The sequence below is a fragment of the Cyprinus carpio genome, chromosome A7 (assembly GCF_018340385.1).
Source record: "Cyprinus carpio isolate SPL01 chromosome A7, ASM1834038v1, whole genome shotgun sequence".
NCBI classification, from domain to species: domain Eukaryota; kingdom Metazoa; phylum Chordata; class Actinopteri; order Cypriniformes; family Cyprinidae; genus Cyprinus; species Cyprinus carpio.
The window spans coordinates 11139360-11155652 of record NC_056578.1 but is presented as its reverse complement, the minus strand read 5'-3'; the positions used below and the strand labels follow the sequence as shown (position 1 = coordinate 11155652).

Below are 16293 nucleotides of genomic sequence, written 5' to 3'. Positions count from 1 at the left end.
AAATGGTGGTCACACCAGATACTGACTGGTCCCCCGGACCCCCCAATACAGAAAAAATGCACATTTTAGAGTGGCCTTTTATTGTGGCCAGCCTAAGGCACACCTGTGCAATAATCATGCTGTCTAATCAGCATCTTGATATGCCACACCTGTGAGGTGGATGGATTATCTCGCAAAGGAGAAGGGCTCACTAACACAGATTTAGACAGATTTGTGAACAATATTTGAGAGAAATAGGCCTTTTGTACATAGAAAAAGTCTTAGATCTTTGTGTTCAGCTCATGAAAAATGGAGGCAAAAACAAAAGTGTTGCATTTATAATTTTGTTCAGTGTATTTCGTCTTTCAAAGCGGAAAATATCAATTAGGCCCATAGCTAATAAAATATTTTCCTCCAAATTGTTGACATAGGCTAGCTAGCCTACACAAAATAGGCTATTACCTGATTAAAAACGTAGCTAACGTAACCTTTACGAAGAAATTAAGAATTTATTTATATTCCGATTTCAATAGCCTAACTGAATCTGCAAACTGGTAGAAATAGGTATAAATCTACACCTGTAGTGGTGTTTCTTTTCTCATCTCTGAATTTTTTTTTCTTTCAGTCAGCCCTAAACCGATATACCGTTTTCCTGCTGCGTTTGGTTACGTTGGAAGTTGGATTGATACAGCATACCTGACTGAAGAATTCATGCCACTGCTGACATTATCATGGTAAATAAGGTGCAGGAGTCTCAATATGATTGACTATAATGATAATCCTCAAGGGGGCACTGTTTTTATGAAAGTTGTCTGATTTAATCTATGCACGTTAGTAATCACTTTTGACAGTCATCATATTGATTGAGGCAGCATAATGCTTAATAAATAATAATAATAATTTCCCATCATCATATGGAAGTATTGCTGAGCTGGACAGTCATTTTGAGAGCATGAACTAATCAATAAGTATTGTATAACAGCAGTTTGTCATAAAAAATAAAAAAAATCCTAATGTCACCAAACGTTTGAATACACTCTCAGATTACACAGAATATAGGTTTTCTTTTTTTTTTTTAAATTGAAGGTACAGTCATCATGCTGAAACTCTGGCAGAACACAGTTTTTATTAAAACACATGTATTCCTTCATTTTTGTAGCATGGCTAAAGATACTTTGAACTAGAGTTATGTTCATACCATTGATATACTGTATTCTATCCCGGGTTCATTCACCTCAAGGGCTTCTATTAATCACTGGTGAAAAGATAAGTGGAAACAGTCGTGTTCCTTTGGCCATGAATACAAACCATCATGATATCATACCACTTATTTTCTGAGCGATATGAAGTTACACCCCTTGAACAAGACATTTCAAGCCAAATTGCATCTCTAACAGATCATGTTGCACTATGTAAATGTAATGAATTGCAATAGCAATAAACATAACAATGCATTATTGCAAAGTGCTTCAGAAACCAATGATGCCAATCGAGGTTAAGTCTAATTTCTTCCGTAGATGAATCTGAAAGCTCCATGCCACTGGGCTTTTTGTTTCTCTGTCTGTTTGTTCATTCATTTAAAATTAGTTTGACTATTAGATTATATAATAGCACCTTAAGACTTGTTTTTATTAAAGGTGTCCAATCTAATCTTGCATCATGCCACATTCAGTTTCTCCCCCAAATTTTGTGACATGAATGGCTTATGTCATCTCTTAAGTGTTTTTGCAAACAGTAAGTTGTTTATTCTCTCAGTGGCTAACATGTGTGACAAGATCTGCAAACACTTCTGACCTTAAACAATTGAATTCCTTCATAACGACAGTTTCCCACAAAACAAATGTTCCAGACAAAGGAGATAGGATAAGGAAAGTCAGAAGTCATCTAGTAGGGACCTGTAGCCTCTATCCTCCACCTGCGCTACAATCTCAATCTCTCATTCCTAATGCAGCTCCAAACTGCACTAAGCCAATATGTCCCTGTCACTCAGAAAAAGAGCCGATGTGCCCAGCGATGGCAGGACTTTCTGGCCAGCTGCTGAGTGAGTTTCATCAGGTCTTGTTGCTGACTGTGGCAAATTCACTATAAAGTGGACAAACATAGACAGCGGTAGTGAAGGAAAGATGCAAATATCTGCATAATTATTATTATTATTTTTTTTTTTACTTTAATTGTTTTTAAAAGACATCTGTTATGTTCACCAAGGCTGCACTTATTTGATCAAAATACAGTAAAAACAATAACTCTGTGAAATGTTTTTACATTTTAAAATAACAGCTTTCTATTTGAATATACTTTAAAATGTAATCTATGGCTTAATTTTCAGCAGTCGGTGATTAGAGTTACTCCAGTCTTCAGTGATCCTTCAGAAATTGTTAAAATATGCTGTAATAAATGTTCAAGGCCACAAAATAATAAAATAAAATAGAAAAAAAAAAAACATTTCATAGAGCTTTACCGCACATGATTCACATTTTGAAGATATTCATAAACAAGTATTTAGAATATTTTTAATAGATATTCAATAATTTGCAGTAAAACACAATTTAGTAGGAAAATTGATGACCATGCTACAATCCAGGGAAACATTCAAGATACTGTACTTTACAGAGGGTCAGGTGGGAATGTGAAATCCTTAACACTCGCCTGCCCTCTAGTGGTGAAGTTGGAACTCTACCTGTAACATCTGTGCACTGATTGATAATGTCCACAAATGTTGCCTGTTAAAACTAACAGACTGCTAACAAATTGAAACAATAAATTAATGTGTTTGATATAATATTATCAGTCAATCAAACAGATATTGCACTCTGAGTGCATGCAGCTTTAATGCATAATGTTACATTATATAAAAAACATCAAGTAACTAAATGTACATCTCATTCTCAAAATATGAAACTCTTTCATATTTTTTTATATGACTAGAGCCCAGTCCAGCAATGAATAAACAGATGCAGATTAAGTGGGAAATGTAAAATCTAATTTAAATGCATGTATATTATATAGTAGTATCTTCTAAAGGTCATAAAAATATACTGCAATAATGCCATGTAGCCAACTTAAAGATTTCATTATTATTTTTTTTTATTAACACAGAATTCAGCTGACATGATTAACTGATCTAGACTATTTACTAATAAATATTTGCTAATTCATCATGACATTTTTAACATCAAACTGTTGCTTCCAGCTAAAATACATGTCTATCCATAATAATGCTTTCTCCAGTGAAAAAATAAATTCACCTGAGCGATACATGCACAGATCAAACACCATTTATGAGCAAAAACAGTTCTAAACAAATGTTTGTGGAATGTAATGTGAGAGGATACAGGACTTTTTCACTTGAGGAATCATTATGGACTCATATTTAGTCCAGAATGAATGATTTTAAGTTAAAATGCTTTTTATAGATTTGTTTCTTACAAACATGCAGTTTTCACTTCCCAAGATGTCAGTTAAGGCGAGGAAAACAGCTTCATAAACATACCAGGCACGTGCACAGGTAGGGCTCAACCTGTGCAGAGCACATGCCCTTTTTGCCCGTACACTCACGAGTGCCCTTTTTTTGGTGTTTTTTTTTTGTTTTTAATCAATGCTATTGGTCACCCTTTACGTCTGTCTGTCTGTTTTACAAATATTTAGCAAATGAAAGTTCTTAAAACGAGCTTGTGTAAATCTTATTCGATCCTCAAGCTGTCAGTAAGCTGATAACTCCGCCCCCTCTATATTCATTGAATCAACTGAAGTTCCACAGCAGCCGCACAGTAGACAACAGCTGAGCTGAACAAAGTTTTGCGAAGGGTAAATAAATATATTGTTGTTTAAATAAGTACTACTAAACACTATGTCTATAAAGGCTCATATTTTATTTATTTGATGTCTGACTGACTCACTGACTGAGACATGTGGGACGTCGCCTGAGAGAGAGGGCTAGCATTTGCCATCTAGTCATAGCCAATACATAGCCAACACTTAAATAGCCTGTGCATACAGTAGCATTTCATCTTTTATAAAATGCGATTTTGGCCAAATGCATTTTATACGGAAGAGGATTAGGGCCAAGCAATAATAAAAAAAAAATAAAACCATCTCGAGATTAAAGTCATTATATTGTGAGATTAAACTCGTTAAATTTCGAGAAAAAAAGTCGAAATACAATCTTGAGAATAAACTCATGTAATATCGAGAATAAAGTCATTGTGTTTTGAGATTAAACTCATTAAATTTCGAGAAAAAAAGTCGAAATACAATCTTGAGAATATACTCATGAAATATCGAGAATAAAGTCGTTGTGTTTCGAGATTAAACTCGTTACATTTCGAGAAAAAAAAAAGTCGAAATACAATCTTCAGAATAAACTCATTAAATATCGAGAATAAAGTCGTTGTGTTTCGAGAAAAAAAATCGTTAAATTTAAAAAAAAAAAAGTCAAAATACAATCTTGAGAATAAACTCTTTACATTACACGCCATTAATGGCAATGCCGTACGGTTTTAATTTATCATAGCTGTCCAAGTGCCAGAGTGCATTTGAGTGAAGCCAGCGATAACCTTGCATTTGTCCTCTGGTTGTCATTTCATGTTGGACAAAACCGAGTAGCCTACATCGCGCAAATTGGACTGATTTTTTTCTTCTAAAAAGACCTAGCCGCTTGCAAATTCTCTTTAAAGTTCGTGTGCTAATTATTATTGTGTCAAAATTAGCTAAAGTTTATAGTATTTCTTTGTTACTGAAAAATATAGGCTATGCAATGAACACTGATCGAATGCGTTATTCTCTACATTTCATTTCGACTTTTTTTCTCGAAACACAACGACTTTATTCTCGAAATTAAATTAGTTTATTCTCAAGATTGTATTTCGACTTTTTTTTCTCCGAAATTTTAACGAGTTTAATCTCGCAATATAATGACTTTAAAATCGAAATAGTATTATACAACAATTATTTCTCCTCCACAATCCACCAAATAAATTCAACCACAGGAAAAACTGAGCGCTCCGTCTATATAGCTACAAAAAAATAGTTTGTAACCTGTCGCTAGATGAAAATGTAATGTGAGGCGCCGTCGCCGTTTTAATAACGGACAAAATATTCCAAAATTTCGCAAACATTCGCTGGTCAAAAAACTATATATTGATAAGTAATACAACAACATATAATTTTTTTTTTTACCATCGGAAAATCATAACAGGTGCGCCCCCCGTGCTGTTTCGTACTGGAACTTACACAAAGCGACAAGTGATCCTCGTCACCTAGATAACATGTATAAGAAATTTCTTCTTTGATTTATGATTGCTGATACACTTAATTTATTAACATTTAGGCTAATCATGTTATGGTATATGTAGTAGTAACTAAAAAAAAAATTACAGAAGGTAAAAACATGGTTTACAGAAGATCACTGTGAAATCTTTATATTTTATCATGCAGAATGTAATTCATGATTCATTCCAAGGCTTCATTTATTTGATCCAAAATACAGCAAAAACAGTAATATAGTGTTATATTTTTTACAATTTTAACTGTTTTCTATTTGAATATATTTTAAAATGTAATTTATTTTTGTGATCAAAGCTGAATTTTCAGCATCATTACTCCAGTTCAGTACTCTTCAGTGTCACGTGATCCTTCAGAAATGCTTTTCACTGCAACTGTACTTTTCACACTATTTTTATTTATTTTTTTCATTGCTGGCTTATTTTAGGGAAAGTGTAGTGAATAAGAAACCTTCAAGAGACCAACATCCCTGGTCCACCACAGTATCAAATTTTTGCCAGGTAGGCGGATGTTACATGTTGGATATGTTATAGTAACGGTATGGCTATAGTTTCTTATAATCTGGAATTGAGTTGTGCATAATTACTTAAATTATATTTCAAAAAAGTTTGTCAAAAATACTTGACTCATTGCTCACCTTCCCCTCTTCTCAATGTCATTCATAATCATGTTAACCAAATAATACAAATTAGCTTATAAAACCAAAACAGAATAGCTAAAAAAGAGAATATATATAATTTTTTTTCTTTGCAAAGTTCATAAAAAAGTGCATAAAGTTCAATAAAAAAAGATTTTGGTTTCTGTTTGGTTTTATAAGCTAATTTGTATTATTTGGTTAACATGTTTATGTATGAGTCAAGTATTTTTTTTCTCTATAAATGCAATTTAAAAAAAGAGGGAGTACACAAGAGCAATTCACAAACACAGGACCCTACAAATAATTATTGTTATTGAATTTGTCATGAAGATGTGACCATTTCTTCCTTTTATGCAGGCTTACTAAATAACCTTGATATAAAAAATAGGAGGGGGGTGCCCTTTTTCAGTTTCAGCACATGCCCCTCAAAAGGTCTGTGCACGGCCCTGAAACATACTAACTATTCTTAATAATCTTAAGTCTGAAAGAAAATCTAGTAAGTAGTATACTCATTTTTCTTTTTCTACCACAAGAAGTTGCACTTTGAATTTCGTTGTACAAACATTGTACAATGACAATAAAGTATTCAATTCAATAAGGTTTGTGTGAAGGTCAGTGTGTGCATATGTGTGTGTGCATAATGTCTGAGAATCAGAGATTAATCTTTCCATCTCTCTGTAAGCATACCCACAGGTCTCTTGTGCCTTCAGACACTCAGCAACGTAATATCTATTTTCGTTTTTATACTCAAGGCAACAACAATAATGTCTGACACTTTTATTAATTTTTTTTAAAGTACTAGCTGTTAATATAGCAACTAAAAAGTGTCTTACAAACATTTATTTAACATCTGATTTTTTGCATTCAATCTAAAAGTGGAAAGGTTAGACTGACACTTGCAATTGATCTCTTAATGCTGTAAATTTGTTTTAGAGACCTCCAGATATATACGGTGGACGTCCTGTCTCACAGCCACTAAAAAGTTGTGAAATGTGACTCTGAAAACTAGACCGGTCCATCGACTTTACTGTCACATCGCAGACACATTCTGTGGCAAAAAGCATTCGCTCAGTATGGCTACTCATAGAATAGAGTTTCTGTGCAAACAAAGTCTCGGTTGCAAGACAGACTTAATATAGTTCTCCAGACAACCGCTGCATTCTGGCAGGAAGGCTAATGTGCCATGAGCTGACTGCTTCAGACTATTGCAAGTTGTTAGGGTGACTGACCACTACTAATATCTAATAATCTATAGTCAACTAAACATTAGATACCTTGGTTTCTAAGGAAAATAAAAAAAAACCTTTTGTTTGTTTGTGCAAAATAATTGAATCTTTAAAAAAATGTTACTTTATAGTCACTTCAAATTCAGACAAACAGGCATTCAATTGGCCATACATTTTATTTTATTTTATTTTATTTTATTTTATTTTACAACAAATATCAACAAAAATATAACAAATATCATTAATACAACTCAATGTATTTAGGCTGATTTAGTTTTATTTATAATATATATATATAAAATAATATAATACACATATCATTAATATAACTCAATGTGTTTAGACTGATATTAAATGTTATATATGTGTGTGTATTATGTGTGTGTATATATATATATATATATATATTATATATATATATATATATATATATATAAATATATATATATATATATATATATATATAAACTAAATCAAATATATACAGTATGTATATAAGCTAGTCAGGCTAAATTAATTTAAATTAATTAATAAATTAATTAATGTACTGACGATCAGACGGATTAATAAATGAATCCATATTTGACTTAATATGGTTATGATATTATCTGAACTGTTATAAAATATTATAGATAACATTACGATAACTTCACGTAGTCAGGCTAAATTAATGTTAAATATATAAAATACTTATCATTAATATAACTATAATAATGTGTTTGTTATGTTGATTTAGTCATGTTGATATATAAAATGTTATAATTTTTTTATCATTAGTATAACTCAATCTAGTCAGATTAAATTAGTAAATACTTAATATATAAAGAATAAATAACTGAATGAATTATTAAATAAATATTTGACTTAATCCAGTTATGCTACCACCTGAACTACTATAAAATATTATAAATATCATTAATATAACTATAGTCAGGCAGTTGCTATAAACACCTGAAATCCATTTTTAAGTTATCTGACCAAGCATTTCTATTAAATAAAAATATGGATTAAACTTTCATACAAGAGCTGCAAGAAGAGCTAATGGAAATTCATGTAAAATGCACTGACCTGAGTTCATCTTACCCCTAGAGAGGCCTTAACTTACCTTAAACACTCATTCTCACAATCATTGACATTAATATGCAGAACAAGCTGGAAAGCCCCTGCCCTGGCTCTGAGCAGTGCTGCGGTGAATGATGAATGACTGCGTACAGATGGTCAAACACTCAGGATGAGTTTCAGAGTTATCAGTGAGATTCTCTATCTAAGATCAGGGTCCTGAACTCTGCACACACCACCTGATAAACCCTTAACACGGCTGCTGTGAATTAACTCAGTAAGTGGTATAAACAAGATGTTTTTCCTCCATTAGGGCTGACAGTTTTAAAAGAAGTCCTTATATTGTATATATTAACAGAATCACAGGAAAGGAGAATCCTGACTGACCACGAAGAAGCACTCTAACTACATCAGATTAAGACATTGCAATCCAATGATGAGAACTTAGAACGCACTTACATTAATCAAGAAAAATTGGCTGAGAATGTTAGATGTATTTGGGTGTGTCTAACTAATCAGCTCAAAACTGTGTCAACTGCCATTTGATGATTAATAGATGACATGATTTAACACCTGTTGGATTAATACGGCCACTGAATGTAACTGTATCTGAACATGCTTGAGCAGACAGGAGCCATTTAAATAGCGCACTAAAATTACCCTGTTTGTGGCAGCCTGGTATACGCATGTGTGCGTTAGTGTGTGTGTTTGTTCCCAGAAAACACAACATGCAAAACAGTAGATAGAATGCATGAAATATAAAATAACAATAACTCAAATAGTCCTTCATAGCACCATACTAAAAACAGACAGTGCTGAGTTGGTAAAGAAGGGTCTTTAATACTGCAAACTAGGTCAGGTCTTAGGCTCAGTCAGTCGTATGGTGGTCTTATCATTCAGCTTACAGTTGCTGAAGGAATGCAACATGATATACCAGTCTGAAACATTTGCCAGTCTTTTCAGGTCTCCAGGAGGCCTTGTTCTACTGTATGTACACTGCATAAACAAAGCAAACAATCTTAACATTAGTTGGTCCAACAGTAAAAATGGAATAGCAGGTAAACATACATTTGGAGAAGATAATTAAAAATGATTTGTTTTGATGTACAATGCATATAGCATCAAATATGTTTTTTTTTAATTAAATGTAAATATTTACATTTTAATCTGCCTTAAACAATAGTGAATTGTAAAACCAGAATTATTTGAATTTACTAAAAAGTTAAACAAATGTTTCTGAACTTACATTGAAGACATATTTAAATGTTATATATTAACATTATAAATATTATGTACCATATTTTAATATTTTGTCAATAACTGATGAAATATAGGGAATGCAATGTAAATTGCTTTGGATAAAAGTGTCTCCCAAATACATAAATGTAAGAAAAACTCAAAGCCCACACCTGATAAATACTAAAAAAAAAAAAAAAAAAAAAAAAAAAAAAAAAAAAAAACGGTTTAATATGTACTCATTTATACTGAAGATATGTTTTTATTGTAAAACCTTCACTCAGATACCAGCAAAATAAGTGAATATGTTCATATATAGGCATTCTGCACATTTAGTCTGTGAAAGGAAAAGATGAATTCAGAAAAAAAAAAACAGAATAGAAATAAACCATAATTTTACACAAAACAGTATATGTCATGCTGAAACAGAACTGTAAACACTTTTAGCCTCTAACCCCTGCTATTAACAATATGCAAGTCCTCATTTCTTGCACAGGCCTACTTAATTAAATACTCACGTTAGACCTTTCCCCCAAAACACAGAGAGATGAGCGACTCATTTTTTTCTGATTCACTTTATCGCCTAAAGTTCGTTCAAAAGGAGAGAATATATATTAAATCACATTATTGTTAAGTTAAATGTGGAAAATCTAAATAATAAATTCTGATTAATACAGAACAAATTTATTTTTTGAGTGCATATTGCTTCGGAGGCATGATCAAATTACGTATTGTTTAGGCCTGCTGCACAGGAGCTGTCCAGCGCTGTGGTGCTGACCTTGCTCCAAAAACTACTTTTTAAGCATGGAAATTAAACATTCCACAGAATGATGGTGGAAATAAAGAAATGGTCTTATAAGAAGTTAGAGGCGACTGTAAATAATTTACCCAAAAATACCCTTAATGCACAAATTCATCCACTATCTACTTTGGCAAAGCTTTACTACTTTGGCTACTTTGTTCGACTGTATTTATCAATGCCTCATCAGTGACTCCCTCTCATATTCGTCATGCTGTATCTCCGTTTAGAGCATCAACATTTCCATCACATGACCTATGGCTGTGACATATTTCTTTTGTTGGGTTAACGCGGTGACACGTCAAAAGCGCACATTGTTGAGCGAGAAGCTTAAGGAGGATTCATTTTTAGCACAAATGTTGTGTGGGGGGGAGCCAGCCTTGTCTGCTGTATGTAACAAAACACGCTGAGCATAACATCCTGGTTCTAAAATAGCCGTTTTCGCATGTCGTCATCTGCTCTAAATGTGCAGTCATATGCATTTTAAGTGACAGCGCGCAACACAACAGGCTGTGTCATGGAACTCGGGATCCGTTTGTCTTCAGATATATGCCTCCCATCGCATTGTTACGGGAATTATTCATGAAATATTCCACGAGAACGTACAGTAGGGTGAGTGTATGCGTCGTTTGCCTCACTGAAAGGAGGTCTCGTGAACGTCTGGCGCGCGTGTAAAATGACGGTCTCGAGTGCAGCACTAACAACTGCGGGCGAGGAAGGCAGAGCAGAGCCACAGCTTCACTAGGATTGGTCAGCAGGCAGTGCAGTGGGGATTCCTGGGGACTGGTGTCTATCCTAAAAGACTCTTAAAAGATTTTACCACCACGGCTTTATAACCAACAAATGCAATGGCAGCATCCGAGAAAACACTCATTTACCGAGAAGACACCGATTCGTTTAAAGAATTGCTTTCCAAACGGGACATGCGCCTGATAGCCGCACAAGAAGAGTCAAATTATGTGGATCTGAACGACTTGCTGGAACTGAAACTGGATGATGCAAAGACAGTGAAAGTGACATTTACTGGCGACTCGAGTCATTTGGCAATAATTAAAAGTATTAGTGGCATGCGCGATTCACAAGGAGAGCATAAACCTTGCACTGCTGAAGTAAATGGATCTACTAAACATACATGCACAGTGGAGGAATGCGTGGAAAAGTCGAGCTCTTTTGAAACAGCAGCATCGGAAATACCTCAAGACGATAAAAACGACACAGACTGTACCGAGAAAACAGAGCAAAAGCCCAGATCCCCAAATTCAGAGACACCGGGCTCAGGAAGCAATAACCATGAACAATACAATGATGTTTATATGAGCAGCAAAAGTGAATCGGACGATGAGGTCACTGTGGTGCTCTCGGAGCGCGGCACGCCTGAAGTCCGTGAAGATGAATCGCACTATATCACAACCCACGAAATCCAGCTTTTGGAGTTGGACCATGGTTCAGATTTCGACTTGGAGACGGGATCCAGCTGGGATATCGAGGACGATCTCCAGGTCTATTCGTTTGTCGATTATGCGTCTTTTGACAGCGATGAAACGACGGGGGCAAAAGAGGCGAGTTTGAGAAACAACCAGGCTAATACGAGCGAAGCACTGGTCAGCAGTAAGCCTGAAGGCAATCTGTGTGACACGGACAAATGTGCGAGCTCAGATGAGGGCTTGTCAAAAAAGCAAAATACAGCCGGACACATTCACCTGTCAATCAAAGCCACTTCCCGTGCTGTGAATAAACCAAGCACCATCCAAGAACAAGCAAAAGGCATAAGTCGCTATGTTTTGAAAGGAGTGGATGCGAGGGGCGAGAAAGTGTGTGATAACGCAAAGTGTTTCATTGCTGTGCCGGGGCGCTTGCACTTTGGCAGCAAACTGAAAAGCAAAGATGTAAACGAGTATTCCAGCGGTGCGTCCAGCGCGGTGAGCGAGCTGGATGACGCCGATAAGGAAGTGCGCAATCTCACTGCCAGGGCTTTCAAAAGTTTGGCGTACCCATATTTTGATGGCATAAACTTTAGTACTTCGAGTGAGTCTTCTGCTTCAGAGCATGGGCTGGAAATCAACAGGTGGTCGACATTTGTTGACCTGAAGTATGGCAAGGGGCGAGATCAAAACTTAGTAGCGCATAAAGGCTCTACATCCAATTTTCATTTCGGCAAAAAGAGGGACGGTAAGGAGATTACGGGCTTGACTTTGACCAGCATGCGAGCGCCCCCCGTCGAGATATTTGCTCTGAACGGTAATTTAGTCAGCCACAAAAAGGCATCGTCCACCGCAAAAGAGACTGAGCTCATGGGTAAGTTTTCACATGGCCAAAGTGGCTTTATAACACTGACCGAAACGCTCGATTTTCGGTGCAATGTCAAATCCGGGCAGCCTGTAAACGAAAGCACCGGAGGATCACGTTCCAAAGATGAAGTTACAAACACCTTGCCAAGCGCTCAAGGGAGTGAGGCCAGCAAGCGACCCTGCAATGCAGGGGAAACCATGGAAGACACACACAAGAAAGCCATATTCGCATCGAGTCTCCTCAAAAATGTCATTTCTAAGAAAATGCAGTTCGAGCAGGAGCGCAAAATGGAGAGGGGCGAGATATGTGAGGCGCACCACTCGCCTTCTCCGTGCTTCGGGACGCACGAAGCGCACAGAGAGAAAGCGGCCAAGAAAAATTCCAAAGGGCTGCAAAGGCAAAGCTCGAAATTCTCAGAAACCGACTCCGACTTCACGATCGTCTGCGTGGACGACCTCGGCGACATAGTAGACGGTAATTCAAGCGATGCCAAAGACGACGGGCGCAAAGAAGAGACTTTGACGAGTGCATCAGAAACGAATTTAGAGTTGGCCAATGATAATAAAAAAGGAGTATTCGAAGCATCCAAAAGCACGCTGCTTCGAAGCCAAAACAGCGCGTTTAGATCGTGGAAGGACGGCGAGCTAGAATTTCAAAAGGAACATAAAAACGACAAAATTCCTGAGGAGAAACCGTTACGCGAGTGTCGGGAGGAAACCAGCTTGAGCGTCGATTCGGAGAGTGGCAAGCACACTAAAAAGTCACATTTGTTTGTGCCAAGCATACAGCTTCCATCCACGGAGAGGGACCTCAGGAATCCGCCGCCGAATGCGAATTCCTCCACGAGCGATCAAGCAGAGAGTGGAGCTTTGAAGTGGCTTTCGAACACGCTCTATGTGTCAGACGCCACGCGCAGCGCTGGGACGTCGAAGTCGCCCGAAATCAAAATAAGTTTGCGGACCGTTCGGGACAACAAAAGCGACCCGTTCAATATCGCGAAGTTGCTGACTCCTAATTTAGGCTCCAAGACAGCTGAGGACAACAGATGCCAAGCGCTCGCTGCGGCTTTCAAGGGTGAATCGTCTGATAAAGTGCCTCACTTTATAGTCCGAGACATTAGAGATAACAAGGGCAAGTTACAGACTCCCATTCACCAGGTTAGAGACGTGCGTAAACTGGTTAAGAGCTCATATCACTTTGTGTCTTTAGATAACAACGACAACAAATCTAGCCACTCGACTCGTGATGGAGAGCACAAGACATTAAAGCAAAGTCCTTATCTGAACTCAGCCTCTCTTTCACCCATAGTGATTAAATGCCAGTCTGTAAATACAAATAGCAATGTGAAGCAATCTGGAAATTTAAAAGACCCCCCCAAGAGACGATTTCCAGAGGATATAGTTGAGATTGACAGGTCCTCTCCTGATGTCGCTGTAGCTAACAGTCTACCAAAACAAGAAGTGCCAGCCTTATTAAGGACTGAAACAAGCACACAAAAACAAGATAAAACAAGTGACACAGCCGAGAAGAAAAGCGAACCCAAGATGGCCAACCAGGCTGCTTTGGAAAAATTGCAAGCTGCTGTCAAAACAATGGAACAACTGTATGTTTTTGACAAGAACGAGTGGAAGAGAAAAAAAGAACCACGACCGATAACAGATAGCCACGTGCTCTCGCTCATCACCAACGAGGAACACAGCGTAGAGGAACAGGAAAGCAATTCTAGCTCCACTCCCGCTGATAGATTGCTGAGACAAGATTCAAACCTGAACGAGATGCCACCTAAAAAAGAAGACAAGTCATCAACCACTCCTATCACCCGGGAAGAGCAAAACAGCCCTAAACCACTCATGCACCTCACAGGAACACCATGTAAGAATATAAACCAGAAGCCATTAGCCACGAAGGCACCGCAAACACATGTTGCATCACCTGCATCTCTGAGCTCCAAGGCTGTTACACCTAAATCTCCAAAACTACCCATTTCCCTGAAGATATCACAGCCGAAGCGTGTACTAGAAGAGAGGGAGAGGCCGAATGGCAGTGAGACAGAGTTTGCCCCATTGCAGTTCACTTCCACAGCAGATTCGGAGAACTACTTAACCATACCAGTGAAGCCTCAAGCAACGTCCACCATAAAACCAACCACAACTGGATTGGGCAAAGCGTCTGTTTATACAATCCCAGCCGGAGGAGGTAAAACCCAAACGGCCAGTCCGCCTTATTACCTGGGTTACAGTGGCCATCCGTCACCAAAACGTTCATCTTTTGTCATGGAGACACAGTCCCCAGATACCCCTACCGCCACTATTTACCACACACCCCTGCCTGTCCCAATGCAAGCTGCTCAGCCTCAAGTCATTTGCTTCTCCCCTACAGTTCAACCCTCCCCCATCCCAACAGATCACTTCCAGGCGACCCAAAGAAAGATGCTGCTGGATCCCACCACAGGAAGCTACTACTTGGTGGACACTCCAGTGCAGCCATCAACCAGGCGTCTCTTTGACCCGGAAACCGGGCAGTATGTGGACGTCCCCATGCCGCAGCAGTCTCCCATGACCCCCGTCCCACTGCCAATATCCCCTCTCGCTCTCGGCCCGGGGGCTTATGGCCATACCTACATGTTTTACCCAGGATACATGCCAACCACGATGATCCCCGCACACACTATTCAGTCCCAGCTCTCTATGCAGTTAGAAGCAGATGATGGGGATAAATCCCATTCGCACATGGGACAGCAGGAGGATGCAGCATACATGGAGAGCCCTTATTATATGCCATCTGGGAAGTCCTCACAAACAACCTCTGTGGCTCAACATGTTAAAACCAGCAGACTGGCCAACAGCATGCAGCCTGTCATCAGCATCACCTCCCAGCAAGGGCCAAGGATCATCGCTCCCCCCTCCTTCGATGGCACCACCATGAGCTTTGTGGTGGAGCATAGGTAAAACCCCACTCACCTACAGAGTAAGTGTAAATTCATTTCATTCAAATTTTTTCAGCTTATTTGCCTGCATTGACGTTTTTATTTATTTATTTTCATAATAATAAGGACTTTAGAAGAAAACAATGTAATCCAAATTCTTAATTCAAGCAGACCATTGAAATTATTTATTTAAAATGATGCTCAAGAACTATTCCAGGTTTGAAAACTTATTTTGAAAACTTATCTTGTATTGCTCCGTTTTCTCTCTGGCTACATGGGGTCTTGTTTATTTGAATCTTAACTGCTTTTTTTAATATAAAATGATGTTGATTTATGGAGCACCTGCTTAAGCATCTGCTTATATTACTTGCAGCTAGTAATGGGCCCTCTTTTGAAGAACTGTTTTTGTCAAAACAACATTAGACCCCCTTTGACTTTCATTGTATGGAAAACAAACACAAGGACATTTTTTAAATATCTTTGTGTGTGTGTGTTCTGCAGAAGAAAAGAAAAGAGTCATACAAGTTTGGAATGACATGATGGTGAGTAAATGATCACAGAATTGTAATTCTTAGCTGAACTATCCCTCTTAGATTCTCATAAGCTAAAAAATAGTTTTCTAATATTACCTCTTAATAAAATAAGACTTGTATAATACCTGTAGACATATCATTGCCATGTTGCTGTTTAATTTGAATTACTTAACTTCAGCAGTCATAACTAAGATAATTCATGTCTAAGAATTGCCTCCCCATGACCATCTTGGCAGAAATTGATGCTTTGATTATGAAGAAAATGTATCTTTTTTTGCCTGTTTACATTTAGTAACTTCAGATTGAACTAATATGTGTCTGCTAACCTA

At 37.4% G+C, this 16293-nt stretch overlaps 1 protein-coding gene across 1 annotated transcript; it reads left to right on the top strand.

Moving 5' to 3' along the window:
- The first annotated feature begins 10709 nt into the window (after window positions 1-10709).
- Window positions 10710-15472, top strand: LOC109045889 (uncharacterized protein C4orf54 homolog). The gene has a single exon (XM_042759622.1). The coding sequence runs from the start codon at window positions 11065-11067 to the stop codon at window positions 15451-15453; it is 4389 nt and encodes a 1462-aa protein (XP_042615556.1). The 5' UTR covers window positions 10710-11064; the 3' UTR covers window positions 15454-15472.
- Window positions 15473-16293: the final 821 nt, after the last annotated feature.